This window comes from Erythrolamprus reginae, chromosome 2 (assembly GCF_031021105.1).
Source record: "Erythrolamprus reginae isolate rEryReg1 chromosome 2, rEryReg1.hap1, whole genome shotgun sequence".
In the NCBI taxonomy this organism is placed as follows: Eukaryota; Metazoa; Chordata; class Lepidosauria; order Squamata; family Dipsadidae; genus Erythrolamprus; species Erythrolamprus reginae.
The window spans coordinates 34,801,977-34,816,929 of NC_091951.1; the positions used below are offsets into that span (position 1 = coordinate 34,801,977).

The 14,953-nt window shown below is 45.0% G+C and overlaps 2 protein-coding genes across 2 annotated transcripts in view; both read left to right on the forward strand.

The window, feature by feature from the left end:
* The window catches only part of LOC139159319 (vomeronasal type-2 receptor 26-like), a 28,527-nt gene extending 23,001 nt beyond the window's left edge, over positions 1–5,526 (forward strand). The window contains exon 8 of the mRNA XM_070736642.1: positions 4,625–5,526. Coding sequence (XP_070592743.1) covers positions 4,625–5,526 — 902 coding nt within the window. The remainder of the gene's footprint in view (positions 1–4,624) is intronic.
* Positions 5,527–8,446: 2,920 nt separating this feature from the next.
* The window catches only part of LOC139159320 (vomeronasal type-2 receptor 26-like), a 37,698-nt gene continuing 31,191 nt past the window's right edge, over positions 8,447–14,953 (forward strand). Inside the window, exons 1-2 of the mRNA XM_070736643.1 lie at positions 8,447–8,577; positions 10,053–10,211. Coding sequence (XP_070592744.1) covers positions 8,447–8,577; positions 10,053–10,211 — 290 coding nt within the window. The remainder of the gene's footprint in view (positions 8,578–10,052; positions 10,212–14,953) is intronic.

Genomic DNA, 14,953 nt, shown 5'->3' on the forward strand with positions numbered 1-14,953 from the left:
TGTGTGGGAGAGAGCGGGGGACACACGTGCATACAAAATGTTATGATATGAACTGGTGATGTAGATAAGTGGAACAGTCAATATTTATTATCATAGAGCCACATAACAGAAAGATCTATTTGGGAGCACCAGAGAGTGAGAAGGGACAAAAGAAAACAAACACTTAATATTGAAGTTTACAGAAAACCCACATACAGTAATTAATATTTACATTTTGATTCTGACCACATACTGGAGTACAGAATGGGAGTTATCAGAACCCTATATCACCAGGCTAAAGGTTTGCCAACCAGCAAGGGGGGGGGGGGAGGGGAAACGGGACTAAAGCATATCAAGGGAGCCCTCAGAACATGTGGCTATCCAAACTGGGCCTTCATCAAATCTAAAAAAGACTCAGCAGGAAATCCTCCATAACAGACAAGGAAGAGAACAAGAAAGAAAGCAACATTGTCATTCCAAATTTGAACTTGCAGCCTTTGCCTTGTAAGGCAGAGAATTAACCTCTAGGCTACAGTATCTAATCCCTTCAGCTTTGTACCAGGGAAGTGTTATATGTTTTTTCTATTGTATCACCCTGGGATACCCAAATATGGGAGGAGCTTAATGCTTCTTTTTGCCTCTCGGCCCAACCCAGGGCCATTTCCAAGGCAGTTAATTAATTAATTAATTGGTTTTAAAGAGGTTAATTCTCTGCCTCACAAGGCAGAGGCTGCAAGTTCAAATCCCAGTGAGGGTATGGCTAGATTGTGAGGCCAGAACAAGGTCAAAATAGATCTATCCTAGTCTCCCTTAATTTCCAAATTCAGCAAAAAACATATGACATGTGTAACTGAAACCTGGCTGGGCCCGGAGGGAGGAGTTCCTCTCTCGGAAATCTGCCCAGCTGGGTTTCAGATATGGCATCAACCTCGACCCCAGGGAAGGGGGGGAGGAGTGGCTATTGTAGCCAGGGAGAGCCTTGGCCTGCGTAGGCTCGTTGCTCCGGAGATTGCGGGTTGCGAGTCCCTCCTTGTGAAGTTGGACTTAGGGGTTCAGGTGGGCTTGTTTCTCACGTACCTGCCTCCCAGCTGCGTGTCAAAAGCCCTGCCTGTGCTACTCGAGGAGGTAGCCGGGTTGGCGGTGGAGTTCCCCGGACTTATTGTCCTGGGGGACTTCAATCTGCCGTCACTCGGCGAAACCTCTGGGTTGGCACAGGAGTTCATGGCCACCATGACAGCCATGGACCTGACTCAAGTAGTTCAGGGTCCGACTCACGAGGGAGGGCACGCACCTGACATGGTATTCCTCTCTGAGCAACTGAGTAATGGTCTGAGACTAAGGGGCTTAGATGCGCTGCCTTTGTCATGGTCAGACCATTTCCTACTACGGCTTGACTTCCTGGCTCCAATCCTTCCCCGCAGGGAGGCGGAACCAATTAAGATGTTCCGCCCCAGACGCCTGATGGACCCTGAGGGCTTTCAGACGGCGCTTGGGGTTATACCAGAGGCACTTGTCCACAGTCCGGCAGAGTCTCTTGCGGAAGCCTGGAACAAGGCCGCAGCGGAGGCTCTTGACCGGATTGCGCCTTTGCGACCTCTCCGAGGTGCTAGACCCCGTAGAGCTCCATGGTTCAACGAGGAGCTCCGGGAGTTGAAACGCCAGAAGAGACGTCTAGAGAAGCGATGGAGGAAGAGTAGGTCTGAATCCGACCGAACACTTGTAAGAGCTTTTATTAAGACTTACAAAGTGGCGCTCAAGGCGGCAAGATGCGCGTACCATGCCGCCTTGATTGCATCAGCGGAATCCCACCCGGCCGCTCTGTTTAGGGTGACCCGCTCCCTTCTTAATCAGGGGGGAGTTGGGGAGCCCTTACAGAGTAGTGCCGAGGACTTTAACACGTTTTTCGCTGATAAAGTCACTCGGATCCGAGCCGACCTCGACTCCAATTGTAAAACAGAGTCGACTGACAACGAGTCAGTCGAGGTGACTGGGGCACGTACTTGTCCACCTGTCTGGGAAGAGTTTGATCTGGTGACACCTGATGAAGTGGACAAGGCCATCGGAGCTGTGAGTTCCGCCACCTGTTTACTGGATCCGTGTCCCTCCTGGTTGGTTTCGGCCAGCAGGGAGGTGACACGGAGCTGGGCCCAGGAGATTACCAACGCTTCCTTGGGGAGGGGAGTTTTTCCATCACTCTATAAAGAAGCGCTTGTGCGCCCCCTCCTCAAGAAGCCCTCCCTGGACCCAGCCGTACTTAACAACTACCGTCCAGTCTCCAACCTTCCCTTTATGGGGAAGGTTGTCGAGAAGGTGGTGGCACTCCAGCTCCAGCGGTCCTTGGAAGAAGCCGATTATCTAGGTCCCCAGCAGTCGGGTTTCAGGGCCGGTTACAGCACGGAAACCGCTTTGGTCGCGTTGATGGATGATCTCTGGCGGGCCCGGGACAGGGGTTTATCCTCTGTCCTGGTGCTCCTTGACCTCTCAGCGGCTTTCGATACCATCGACCATGGTATCCTTCTGCACCGGCTGGAGGGGCTGGGAGTGGGAGGCACTGTCCTTCAGTGGTTCTCCTCCTACCTCTCTGGCCGGTCGCAGTCGGTGTTAGTGGGGGGCCAGAGGTCGACTCCTAGGTTTCTCCCTTGTGGGGTGCCTCAGGGGTCGGTCCTCTCCCCCCTACTATTCAACATCTACATGAAACCTCTGGGCGAGATCATCCAAGGACATGGGGTGAGGTATCATCAATATGCCGATGATACCCAGCTTTACATCTCCACCCCATGCCCAGTCAACGAAGCGGCGGAAGTGATGTGCCGGTGCCTGGAGGCTGTTGGGGCCTGGATGGGTGTCAACAGACTCAAGCTCAACCCGGATAAGACGGAGTGGCTGTGGGTTCTGCCTCCCAAGGACAATCCCATCTGTCCGTCCATCACCCTGGGGGGGGAATTATTGACCCCCTCAGAGAGGGTCCGCAACTTGGGCGTCCTCCTCGATCCACAGCTCACATTAGAACAACATCTTTCAGCTGTGGCGAGGGGGGCGTTTGCCCAGGTTCGCCTGGTGCACCAGTTGCGGCCCTATCTGGACCGGGACTCATTGCTCACAGTCACTCATGCCCTCATCACCTCGAGGTTCGACTACTGTAACGCTCTCTACATGGGGCTACCTTTGAAAAGTGTTCGGAAACTTCAGATCGTGCAAAATGCAGCTGCGAGAGCAGTCATGGGCCTACCTAGGTATGCCCATGTTTCATCATCACTCCGCAGTCTGCATTGGTTGCCGATCAATTTCCGGTCACAATTCAAAGTGTTGGTTATGACCTTTAAAGCCCTTCATGGCATCGGACCAGAATATCTCCGAGACCGCCTCCTGCCGCACGAATCCCAGCGACCGATTAGGTCCCACAGAGTGGGCCTTCTCCGGGTCCCGTCAACTAAACAATGTCGGTTGGCGGGCCCCAGGGGAAGAGCCTTCTCTGTGGCGGCCCCGGCCCTCTGGAACCAACTCCCCCCAGAGATTAGAACTGCCCCTACTCTTCCTGCCTTCCGTAAACTCCTTAAAACCCACCTTTGCCGTCAGGCATGGGGGAACTGAAACATCTCCCCCTGGGCACGTTTAATTTATGCATGGTATGTCTGTGTGTGTGACTGTTAGCATATGGGGTTTTTTAAATATTAAATATTTTAAATTTGTCTGATTGCTTATGATTTGTTTTTACATGTTGTGAGCCGCCCCGAGTCTTCGGAGAGGGGCGGCATACAAATCTAAGTAATAAATAAATAATAAAATAATAATAAATAAATATGACACATACAGAATACTTTTTGTCAGCTATGAATAAATTAATTAACTTTCTTGGAAATGGCCCTGGATTGGGCCGAGAGGCAAAAGGAAGCATTAAGCTCCTTCCATATTTGGGTATACCATGGTGATTCGACAGAATATTTTCAACCAATACAATATTCATCCACACTTTAAACCCAAAAATACACTATGGCAGAAGGATCAGTGTTGCAAGCAGTGCACCTTAGAGCCATAAGAGACCATGTTGGATGCTTCAGGGATCCCAAGAAGTTTGCCTGATCCAAAGATAAAATACCCAGATAAAAACTGAGTAGTGGTATATATGCAGTAAGACATGTGCAGACCTGTACTTTGCAGAAACAAAACAATCACTTCACAAAGGCACAGCACAACATAGGAGAACATAGCTATCAGGACAAGATTAAGTAATCCATCTGTAATTGGACAATAAAGTCCACTCTTTTGAAGACAGTAAAGTTAGACGTACAAACATATAATATATGTAGGTCTATTCCTTAAAACATCACCACCATGTGGATCCTCAAAAGGCTGCCCTTTTTGTTTCAGCTCCTGCCCTATTGAACACCCTCCCTATTGAAACCCAACAGCCCACCCCCACCCTCCTAAACTTTTGGAGGTTGTTCTCCCAGGCATGGGGATAAAATGTTTACAACAAGGTAGTCGTATATATTGTGTCTTTTTAAAAACTGGACCCTAATCTGCCTATTTGTTTAAGATGGGCAAACAGAAAAAAGTTATATCTTTTTATCTCTATATTTATATTTCAGTTTATCAATTACTACAAAAGTAATTACAAAAGTCATATTACTTATTGTTTTCTCAGATACTGAAAAATGCACCAAGTGCCCAGATGATGAATACCCTACTGATGCTAGAATCCAGTGTATTCCCAAGAGAATAACCTTCCTGTCCTATGAAGAACATCTAGGCATCATCCTGGTCTCTTTTGCTGTACTTTTATTTCTAACCACAGGCATTGTTTTAGTCATATTCCTTAAATACCTAGAAACTCCCATTGTCAAAGCTAACAACCGTGAACTGTCCTACATTCTTCTGGTTTCCCTCTTGCTTTGCTTCTTGTCCTCCTTTTTCTTCATTGGCCGACCAAGTAAAGCCACCTGCCTTCTCCGACAAACAGTGTTCAGCATCATCTTCTCAGTAGCTGTGTCTTGTGTGTTAGCCAAAACAATCATGGTTGTATTGGCCTTTCTGGCCACTAAACCAGGGAGCAGGGTGAGGAGATCGTTGGGGAAGAGCTTAGCCAACTCCATCATTCTTTTTGTTTCTGCTGGAAAAATTGTGATTTGTGCAGTCTGGTTTGGAGTTTCTCCCCCATTTCCTGACTCTGACTTGCATTCCCAGCCTGGAGAGATCATCCTTCAGTGCAATGAAGGCTCTGTCACCATGTTTTATGTTGTTCTCAGCTATATGGGTTTCCTTGCTGCCATTTGCTTCACAGTGGTTTTTCTAGCCAGGAACTTGCCTGGGGCATTCAATGAAGCCAAACTGATCACTTTCAGCATGCTGGTCTTCTGCAGTGTCTGGATCTCCTTCCTACCCAGCTACTTGAGTACCAAAGGGAAATACATGGTGGCCGTGCAAGTTTTCTCCATCTTGGCTTCTGGTGCTGGCCTGCTGGGCTGCATCTTCTTCCCCAAGTGTTACATTATTATCCTGAGACCAGATCTAAATGCTAAGGAACTAATGATAAAAGTCAGTATCTGATCTTGAAGTAGTTTCTCAGGCTCATAACACTTAGTTATTTATTGTAGCTATTATTGAGTTTGCATGCTTGTTTTGACAATTAAGGTTATTTAAAATCAAAAGAAATAAACATACAAAGAATGTAAGACTAACTTAAAATAATCATCAAAGTATAAAATGAATTAATTAATATTTGAAATTGTCATGGAACTAGGGAAGGGCAAGATAAGGAATGAGATTTTATTATCACATAGATAAAAAACTGACTGACCGACTAAGTAAGTAAATAAACAGACAAAAGTTTGAAAAAAAAATAGCAGTCAGTGGGTGGGATACTCTACAATGCATTTAAAAAGAAAGAAAATCACATCTTTCCAACTTTGTAAAATCTTTATTTTTAAAATATTTTTAATATACAGCAAAGAGGTGATTTTTAGAGTTGTTTTTGGAAAACTATAAATGATTTGTGAAGCTATGAAGTTAATTACAAAGAATCTCTGGTGTGGGAGAAATCTGTCTTGTTTTTTAATCAATTGAACAACAAAACCTTGAAAGATGACTACTTATATGACTTATGGGCCGGTAAAGTGTACCAACATTTTAAAACTTTTCTTAAACCAGAAATTACTAGTGAAGGCAGAGAAATACTTTAGGAGACAACTGAAATAGATTTACTGGAGTTAGAAATGCACTTGGATGACAATTTTAAAATTGAGTGGATTACCTCTACAGACTGAAATACATACAGATTTTTTGCAGTTATTTCATGGAAAGAATAAGTGGATTTAAATAAAAATTTTGAAGAGAAGAAAAGGTAATTCAGGAAAGTGAGATTTATTTATTTATTTATTTATTTATTTATTTATTTTATTTTATTTGTATGCCACCCAACTCCCTAGGCAGCTCACAACAAAAAAAATATAAAACATCCAAATAATACTAAAACCTCTAAAAACAGTTTTAAAACAATTTAAACACAACAGTTAAACCCATGCATACCATTTATGGCCATATCTCAATGGTTACCACCATCAGATCAGCGGCCCCAGGCCTGCTGGAAAAGCCAGATTTTTACCGCTTTCTGGAAGGCCAGTTAAGTAGGGGTAGTCTGGATCTCATCAGGTAGTTGGTTTCAGAGATTCGTAGCAGCCACAGAAAAAAACCCACCTCCATGGACCTGCCAGCCGAAACTGTTTAGCTGATGGGATCTGGAGAAGACCCCACCCTAAAGGGAACAGGTGTCCCCTCTTTCTGTGGGACAGTCCTGCTTTTCAATCATTTGTCCCACATCCCGCAGGGTTTCCAAAATGTCCTGATTTTTTAATGGAAGAGGGGGACTGCCAGCGGTGGGGGGAGAGCAGGAGGGAAGGGGCATGTGAATCCTTCTGGCTGGCTCAGTTACTGAACCCCTTCTCCTTTTCCTCCCCCTTCCTCCTCTTCTTCTTCTTCCGCCCTCCCCCCAACTCAGCATACAGTGCAATCTTAAAACGGCAACCAGAGTACACCGGATGCATGAGCAGCAGCAGAGTAGGCGGCAGTGGTGGGGGTGTTGGGCTGGGCGAGGGGGTGGGCGCAGAGCCCGATTGAAGCTCTGTGGCAGCACAGCCCTCCCGCCATCGCCCCTGCCCCTCGCTGCCTCTTCTGGGGATGCAGGCACCAATGGCAGCCGGGGCATGGCAGGGGCGGACGGCCTTACCACCACCTCCCTGGCACAGCCCATTGAGGGGCCGTCGCCGCAGCTGCCCAAGGGAGTTTTCGCATCACCATGGGCGCTGTCAATGAGGATGCCAAGACAACCACCGCCGCCCCTCTCCCCAGCTCAGCTTCGTCTGGCGCACCACACGTGGACTTCCTGTTGCAGTGGAAGGAAGGAAAAAAGTGAAAGAAAGAGAAAGAAAGAGACAGAGAAATAGAGAGAAAGGGAGGGAGAGAGAAAGAGTGAGAGGGATGGAAGGAGGGAGAGAGAGAGAAAGGAATAGAAAGGGAGGAAGGAAGGAAGAGAAATAGAGAGAGAGAAAGAAAGAAAAAAGAAAGAAAGAGGAAGGGGGAGGAGAGAAATAGAGAGAAATAGTGAGAAGTGAGGGAGGAAGAGAGCGAAAGAGAGAGAAAAAGAGAGGACGAGGAGAGAGAAAGAGAAAGAAAGAATGAGAGAGGGAGAGAGAGAAGGAGAGGAAATTGAAAGGGAGGGAGGGAGAGAAAAAGAGAGTGTGAGGGAGAGAAGGAGAGACAGAGGAAAGAAAGAGAGGGAGCAAAAGAGAGAGAGGAGAGGGAAGAGAGGAAGGAAGCAGAGAGAGAAAGAAAGAGGAAGAAGGAAGAGGAGAGAGAGAAAGAGGGAAGGAGAGAGAGAGAGAAAGGGAGGGAGGAAGAGAGATAGAGAGAAAAAGAAATTTTTTTTTTTGCTCCACATAGACCAAATTTTTAATCAAGAACACCCTCCCCCATGCCCCCCCGGAATGGTGTCCCTCTTTAACAATGTAAAAATCTGGGCACTTTATCTATATCGGTCACTGACAGCTATGTGATAGAAGGCGGCCTCGAAGATAGTCTGGCTCTAAGGCATGTACAGCTTTAAAGGTAATGACCAACACCTTGAATTGCACCCAGAGACCAATTGGGAGCCAGTGCAGAATTGATTGTAATGTGGGTGTACCTAGGTGCACCCACAACAGCTCATGTGGCTGCATTCTGGGGCTAGCTGCAGTCTACGAACACTCTTCAGGGGTAGCCCCATGTAGAGTATGTTGCAATAATCTTACCATGAGGTGATAAAGACATGTGTGACTGTGAAAAGAGCTGTTACTTAGCAAAGCCATTGTTAAGTGAGGCACCCACAATTTTATGACATTTTTGCCATAGTTGTTAAGTGAATCATGCAGTAAGTAAATCATGCAGTTGTTAATTAAATGAATTCATCTTCCCTCTTTGACTTTCTTGTCAAAAGATGGTTGGGAAAGTTGCAGATGATGATCAAAGAACCCAGGTTGCTGCAACCATGGTTAATACATATGCCAAGCATCCCAAATTTGATCACATGGCTGCAGTGCCTCAGATAGAAAGTCCATACAAAGAGTGGTGAGGTCAATGGAGATGATCATAGGAAGCTCACTTCCTGTGATTCAGGATATTGCTTATAAGCGTTATGTGCTTAGAAGCCCAAAACACACACCTTACGGTCTGTTTCTATTGCTCCACTCTGAGAGGGAGTTTGTAGAAGGACTACCAGATTCTGTAACAGCTTTGTCCCCTGTGCCATCTGGCAAGTTTGCAATATTTGTTTCTCTCGCCATGTACATGTATACATCCGAACTAGATTGTGTTGTTTCTCCCTATCATATAATATACTGTATGTATGTGTCTCTCTGTGTGTAAGTGTATGCGCGGATGTGTGTGTGTGTGTATTTACTCATGTTTATATAGTGTATACTAGAGGTGGAGACCCTTTGAGAGTTGTATGCAATGAAATTCCATTTTAAATGTATGCTGACTGGTATACATTCAAAATGACAAAAAAGTGATTCTAAGTCTAATGTTTCTGGGGCTGTTACAACCAGTAAGTCTGCTATTGCTATTGCTATCATGAAGAACTCAGTAATGGGCCATTGTTTCAGATTAATGCCCCAGGGAATTTTGACTAGATCTTCTTTGTAACCATGAAGACTGATAGTCTACATTTTGAAAGAAACAAGACATATAACAAGGGGCTCCAATATGTCATGATTTAAATTACTATTATATTGTTTTAAAATGTATGTCGCCCAAAGTTGGGTGGCTTATAAATCAATTAAATTAAAAAATGAAATGAAATGAAATGAAAAGAAATGAAATGAAAAGAGATGAGATGAGATGAGATGAGATTAGATTATCTGGAGTTAACTATTCTGAAGTATCTAACCTTCATTGAGAAAGATGACCTCATCCACATCGGACAAAATAAGAAGGAATTTTAATGACCCACTGCCTATTTCAAGAATGTTGAACTATTTTTCCACATTTTAAACTTTAGAATCTCAAGAATAAGCATGGAGACTAAAAATAATCAAACTTCCCTCAATTGTACCTTTCTTGACTCTCAAATTAGAGATTATTCTCCTGAGTCAAAGAAAACTCTTTTCTCTAATGGCACACTTTTATGGCAATGCTGGTTCCCAATATCCCTTCTAATTATTAAAACAATCATGATGATTTCCTTTGAACAAGGTTTATGGGATTTACACCACCACAATTAGTTACCAATTAATGTGACAACAAAGAGGATAACAGCATGTGATAATCTGATTTGCAACAGCCTCCTATGATGAGATCAGAGTATGGGGTAAAGCTGGACAAATTCTATAGCAGTCTGAAATTGGAGATAGCTCTTCCAAATTTTGACGGAAACTGGACTTTCTTCACTGTAGTTGTGGTCTTCTGTCATCAGATTTAACTCTGTTCAGAAGAAAGAATTATAGAAAGGATCACCTTTAGTATATTGTATGTCAAATGCTGCTGCTGCATATACAGCTCTTTCTGCTTCTGCTTCTGCTTCTGTCTCAAATTCCCTGTGCCAGTATGCTGATGAAATGTCCATTAAAGATGATAATAGAAGAAAAGGAGTGGTTCCATTACTACAAGCCAGGAGACTACTGGATTACTGGAATAATGTCTGGAATCATAGCTCGATTGTACCAATTTTCATTCTCCAAGCCTCCAACCTGCCAACTGAAAAGGTAGTTGTCAGCATGTCCAAGGATTCTTGTGGTTGATTTTACCTGCTCCAATGTGTTTTCCGGGAATTATTTACTTTCCCCAACTTTCCCCAACTTGAGAAAGGCAAGTCATTATTGCTTGTCCCGATTTACTTTAAAGGAAAGACTCCTGAGGAACCTGATGATTTTGTAAAACCTGAGTTTACAAAATTTCTTCCACAAGTGTCAACCTCAAAACTGGGCAACACTGGGCACTGCCAACACTGGCCCACAATGAATGTTGTCTGGATGGATTCTGCCTGCTTTCAAAATGATTACCTTGGGACTGTGGAGAGTCAGCAACTTATTCACTCATATTTATTTTATTTAGTTAATAGTTAAGCGGTGATCCCAATAAAGTTATTGGATAAATACCTTAGAACAGAGGGAGATCTCTTGTATTTTTGACCCACTGTTTCTCCCCCTTCCTTATATTTATTCTGTAATTCCTACCACCCTCTCCACTCTTTCTTTCCACCCTTTAACACTTTTGCCCCTTTTATGGCTTCCCTGTTCCTTTTGGTTTAAAAGAAGGATACAAAATAAAAAGGATAAAATTCAAGGTGGGGAGAGACTTTGCATGATAAGTTAATGTTTAGTCACAGAGGAATCACACCAAGTGTAGTTAACTGTAAAATATAGCACAATAATTCTAAAGTCATGAATATTCTGCAGCAAATATCTAAAAAAGCCTTATTGAAGAAATATCCATCTTCAGATAGGTCATATCTCTTGCTAATTCAGCCCTTGAATCCAGCTGCTAGTCATTCCCAGAGTGGTATAACAGGAAGAAATCATATAATATAATCACAAGGTACACAATATACAGTACCTTATTAGCGTTCTGGAGAACTGGGAAGACAAAGATCTCTTTTTTAATTATTATATATACATATATATATTTAATATTTGTCAAACAATTATAAGATGGTAGTTTGTATAAATAAAAACATTAGGAAAGTAATGATAAAAAGTAACAATAGAAGATAATTGAACAGAAGGACAGGGACAGTAGGCACAATGGTGCGCTTATGCACACTCTTTACAGACCTCTTAGAAAGGGGGAAGAGGTCAATTGTAGATAATCTTGGGTTAAAGGTTTTGGTTTTAGGAGTAGAAACCACAGACTCAGGTAGTGCATTCCAGGCATTGATCACTCTATTGCTGAAGTCATATTTTTTACAGTCCAGTTTGGAGCGGTTGACATTTAGTTTAAATCTATTACATGCTTGTGTGTTGTTGCGGTTGAAGGTGAAGTAGTCGCTAACAGGAAGGACATTTTGGTATATGATTTATGAACTATACTTAAGTAGGAATGGAAACGATGGAGATGTAAGTTGTCTAATTGAAGAATTTCAAGTCTTGTGGAATGAGGCATTTTGTTGTGGGAAGAGGAGAGAAGGACTCCTCTTGTGAAATATTTCTGGACTCTCTCAATTGTGTTGGTGTCAGATATGCAATATGGGTTCCATACAGGTGATCTTCCACAAGTATGGGCTAGGATGGGGGTTGCAAGCTATGAACATATCTACTTTGGTGCCTGGAGTAAGGGTATGATTTTATTTACATTTTATGGATTATTGTGAACTGAAATGAGTGCAAATAAGTAAGTAAATTAAACAAATGTTTTGGTTTTGCAAAAGTTTATTCTAAACAGATTGAAACAGTTACAGTAGTAAGAAACTTCTACACTTCCTTTTTGAGTGAGACTATTGCAACCATTTTCCCTCCCTGGTTACTCAACTATAAGAATAATTTTCCTCATTTTCCCTCCCAAGTCATAATGTGGAGAATATTTTTATTTATTTTTTTTGATTTCCGGTTCCGGTGGGGGAAGGAGGGTGGAATCATAGCTCCACCGGACTACGGCTGAAACATCAGAAATATAGAGAATATAGAAACCCCCCCCCACGTCAAATGAGCAACCTGCTTGGAGGTGAGGTGTCCCTGCTTCCGAAGACCTGAATTCAGCGTTGTTCGCGGCAGGGGTGAGCTGTTTGGCCGCGAACACGCCCGGAGCCGGATTGACAGAGACGTGGCGGAATGGCGGCTGCTGTTTACAGCTGAGCTGTGTTGTGCTGTTGGGAGGGAGTCGGAGGCGCCGGACAGCCCATTTACAGCTCGTTTGCAGCCCGGTGGCTTGGAGGTGAACATCTGCTGCGTGTCTTCTGTGTGTCTTCTGTCTTCTTCGCTGTCTCCTTTGCTATAAAGACTGTCAGACCGATCAGCTGGGAAGCGGGAATGGCGGCGGCTAATCAGAACTCAGCCGCCCCCCCCCCCCCGCTGCATGTTGCCTTCCTCTGTTGCCGTGCTCGATAGGATGGGGAGATTTGGAGGCTGGAGAGAGAGCACCCCCAATAAGACCTTGATACCTGCAGCTCTGGAGTGTCTTTCGGGTGGTTGTTGTTGGGAAATACTACCGAGACTGAGCACCAAGATTGAACAAGGCTGGACCCTTCAGTGTTAAATCTAGTCCCGGGACGCTGTGGTGCCAAATGGTGGGGGCGCCCGTCGTCGGGGGGACTACTGAAACGGGGGCCATGGTGCAGGCCTGGAGCCAGAGAGACTATTGCGAGGGGAGATGCCACCCAGGAAGAACAGCGAGCAGTGGAAGGCAATTGAAACAAACGACAAGAAAAAAGAAGAACATAAGGTTGAGGAAGTTGGGGGAAACAATAACTAAACCATATGGACTTGGACTGGGGATGCTGGTCAGTGGTCAGGGCCAGCACTTTGGTGATCTTTTTCCCCAGAAACCTGGAAAAGTGCTAAGTGGACAATTATATAAAATCTTAAGCCATTTACCGTATTTTTCGCTCCATAAGACGCAGTTTTTTTCCTCCCAAAGTAGGAAGAAAAATCAGCCTCGTCTTATGGAGCGAAGATGCAGGCAGGGTGGGGGGGGGAGGCTGCGAACTCCGAAGCGCCATCCCGCCGGCTGGCTGGCTAGCTGCTGCCTGGCCCCCTCCCTCCCGGAGGAGGGTCTCCCTCCTCACCACCAGCGGCGCTCCCCACGCCAGCCAGCCAGCCAAGCCCCGCGCCCGCCGGAACCGGCTCCTCGCTCTCCCCCCCGCCGCCCGCCGCGTTTGCAGGAGGTGGGGAGGGTCGGGCGGCCCGCCAAGGCCAGGAGGGACGCCGCTGCCCCCCCTTCCTTCTCTCCGCCCGCCGCTGCGCCGAGAGGAAATGCCGGCAAAGGCTTTTGTCAGCGGAGGCCGGCAAAGGCGATATTCAATGTCGGGGGCGCACGGGCGGTTGGCGCGTTCCCTATCTCCCTGCTAGCCCACTCGGAATATTCAAAATAAGAAAAGCCTTTGCCGGCGAAGGTTTTTCTTATTTTGAATATTCCGAGTGGGCTAGCAGGGAGGTAGGGAACGCCTGCAACCGCCCGTGCGCCCCCGACATTGAATATCACCTTTGCCGCCGGCCCCGCCTCTCCTACAACCCCCTTGCTGAGAGCTCTCGGCAAAGGTGAGGCGGGCAGGGCGTGCGCGCGTCACCGCTAAGAAGAACGGAGAACGAGAGTGAGTGAGAGCAACAGACAGCAAGATAGTGAGAAAGAGAGAGGGAGAGAAAGGGGGGGGAGAGAGAGAAAGAGAGAGGGGGAGAGAGAGGGAGAGGGAGAAAGAGAGTGGGAGAGGGGGGAGAGCTAGCAAGAGAGGGAGAGAGAGAAAGAGAGAGGGAAAGGGGGGGAGAGAAAGAGAGAGGGAGAGGGGGAGAGATAGCAAGAGAGGGAGAGAGAGGGAAAGGGGGAGAGAGGGGGGAGAGAAAGAGAGGGAGGGAGAGAGAGGAGATAAAGGAAGAGGAGAGAGAGAAAGGAAGAGAAAGAAAGAAAGAGGGATAGAAAGAGAGAGAGTGAGAGATGCTCAGTGAGCCTTTCTTTGAAGTTGCCTTTCTTTCTTTCTTTCTTTTTCTCTCTTGCTCTCTTGCTCTTTCATTCTTTTTTCTTTCTCTTGCTTTCTTTCTTTCTCTTGCTTTCTCTCCTTCCTTCCCTCCTTCCATTTCTTTCATTCCCCCTCTCTATTTTTATTTCTCTTTCATTTTCTTTCTCTCTTTCTTGCTTTCTTTCTTGCTCTTTTTCTTTCTCTCTTTTACCTTCCCTTCCTCTATTTCTTCTTTTCTTTCTCCTTCCTACCTTCTTCCCTCCCTCCCTCCCTTCAGTCCTTCCTCTCTTACTCTCCCCTTTCATAAGTTTCCTTGCTTCCTTCCTCTGTTCCTGTTCCTTCCCTCTTTCTTTCTTTCTTTCTTTCTTTCTTTCTTTCTTTCTTTCCTTCCTTCCTTTCCTCCCTCCATTTCTTGCTTTCCTTTTCCTTCCTCCCTTCTTTCCTCCCTCACTCCCTTCTTTCACTCCTTCCTCTCTTCCTCTCCCCTTTTTGGCTCAAAATATTTTTTTTCTATTTTCCTCCTCTAAAATCTAGGTGCGTCTTATCAGCAGGTGCGTCTTATAGAGCGAAAAATACGGTACCTAGACTTTGGTACCACCTTGCTATTGACTATTTAAGAACTACTGACTGGCTCCTTTTTCTTCTATATTTTTCTATATTTTTAATACATCTTAATACATTTTATTCTTAGCTATTTTTATATTTTTATATTTTTATTTGTTTAATATTTAACTAACTAATTAATTAACTGGAAATTGCATTTTTTACATATTTATTAGTGTTTTTACTGTTTTAACTGTTATAAATTTAATCTATTTTTAGTATTGGGGGTTCAAAATTTAA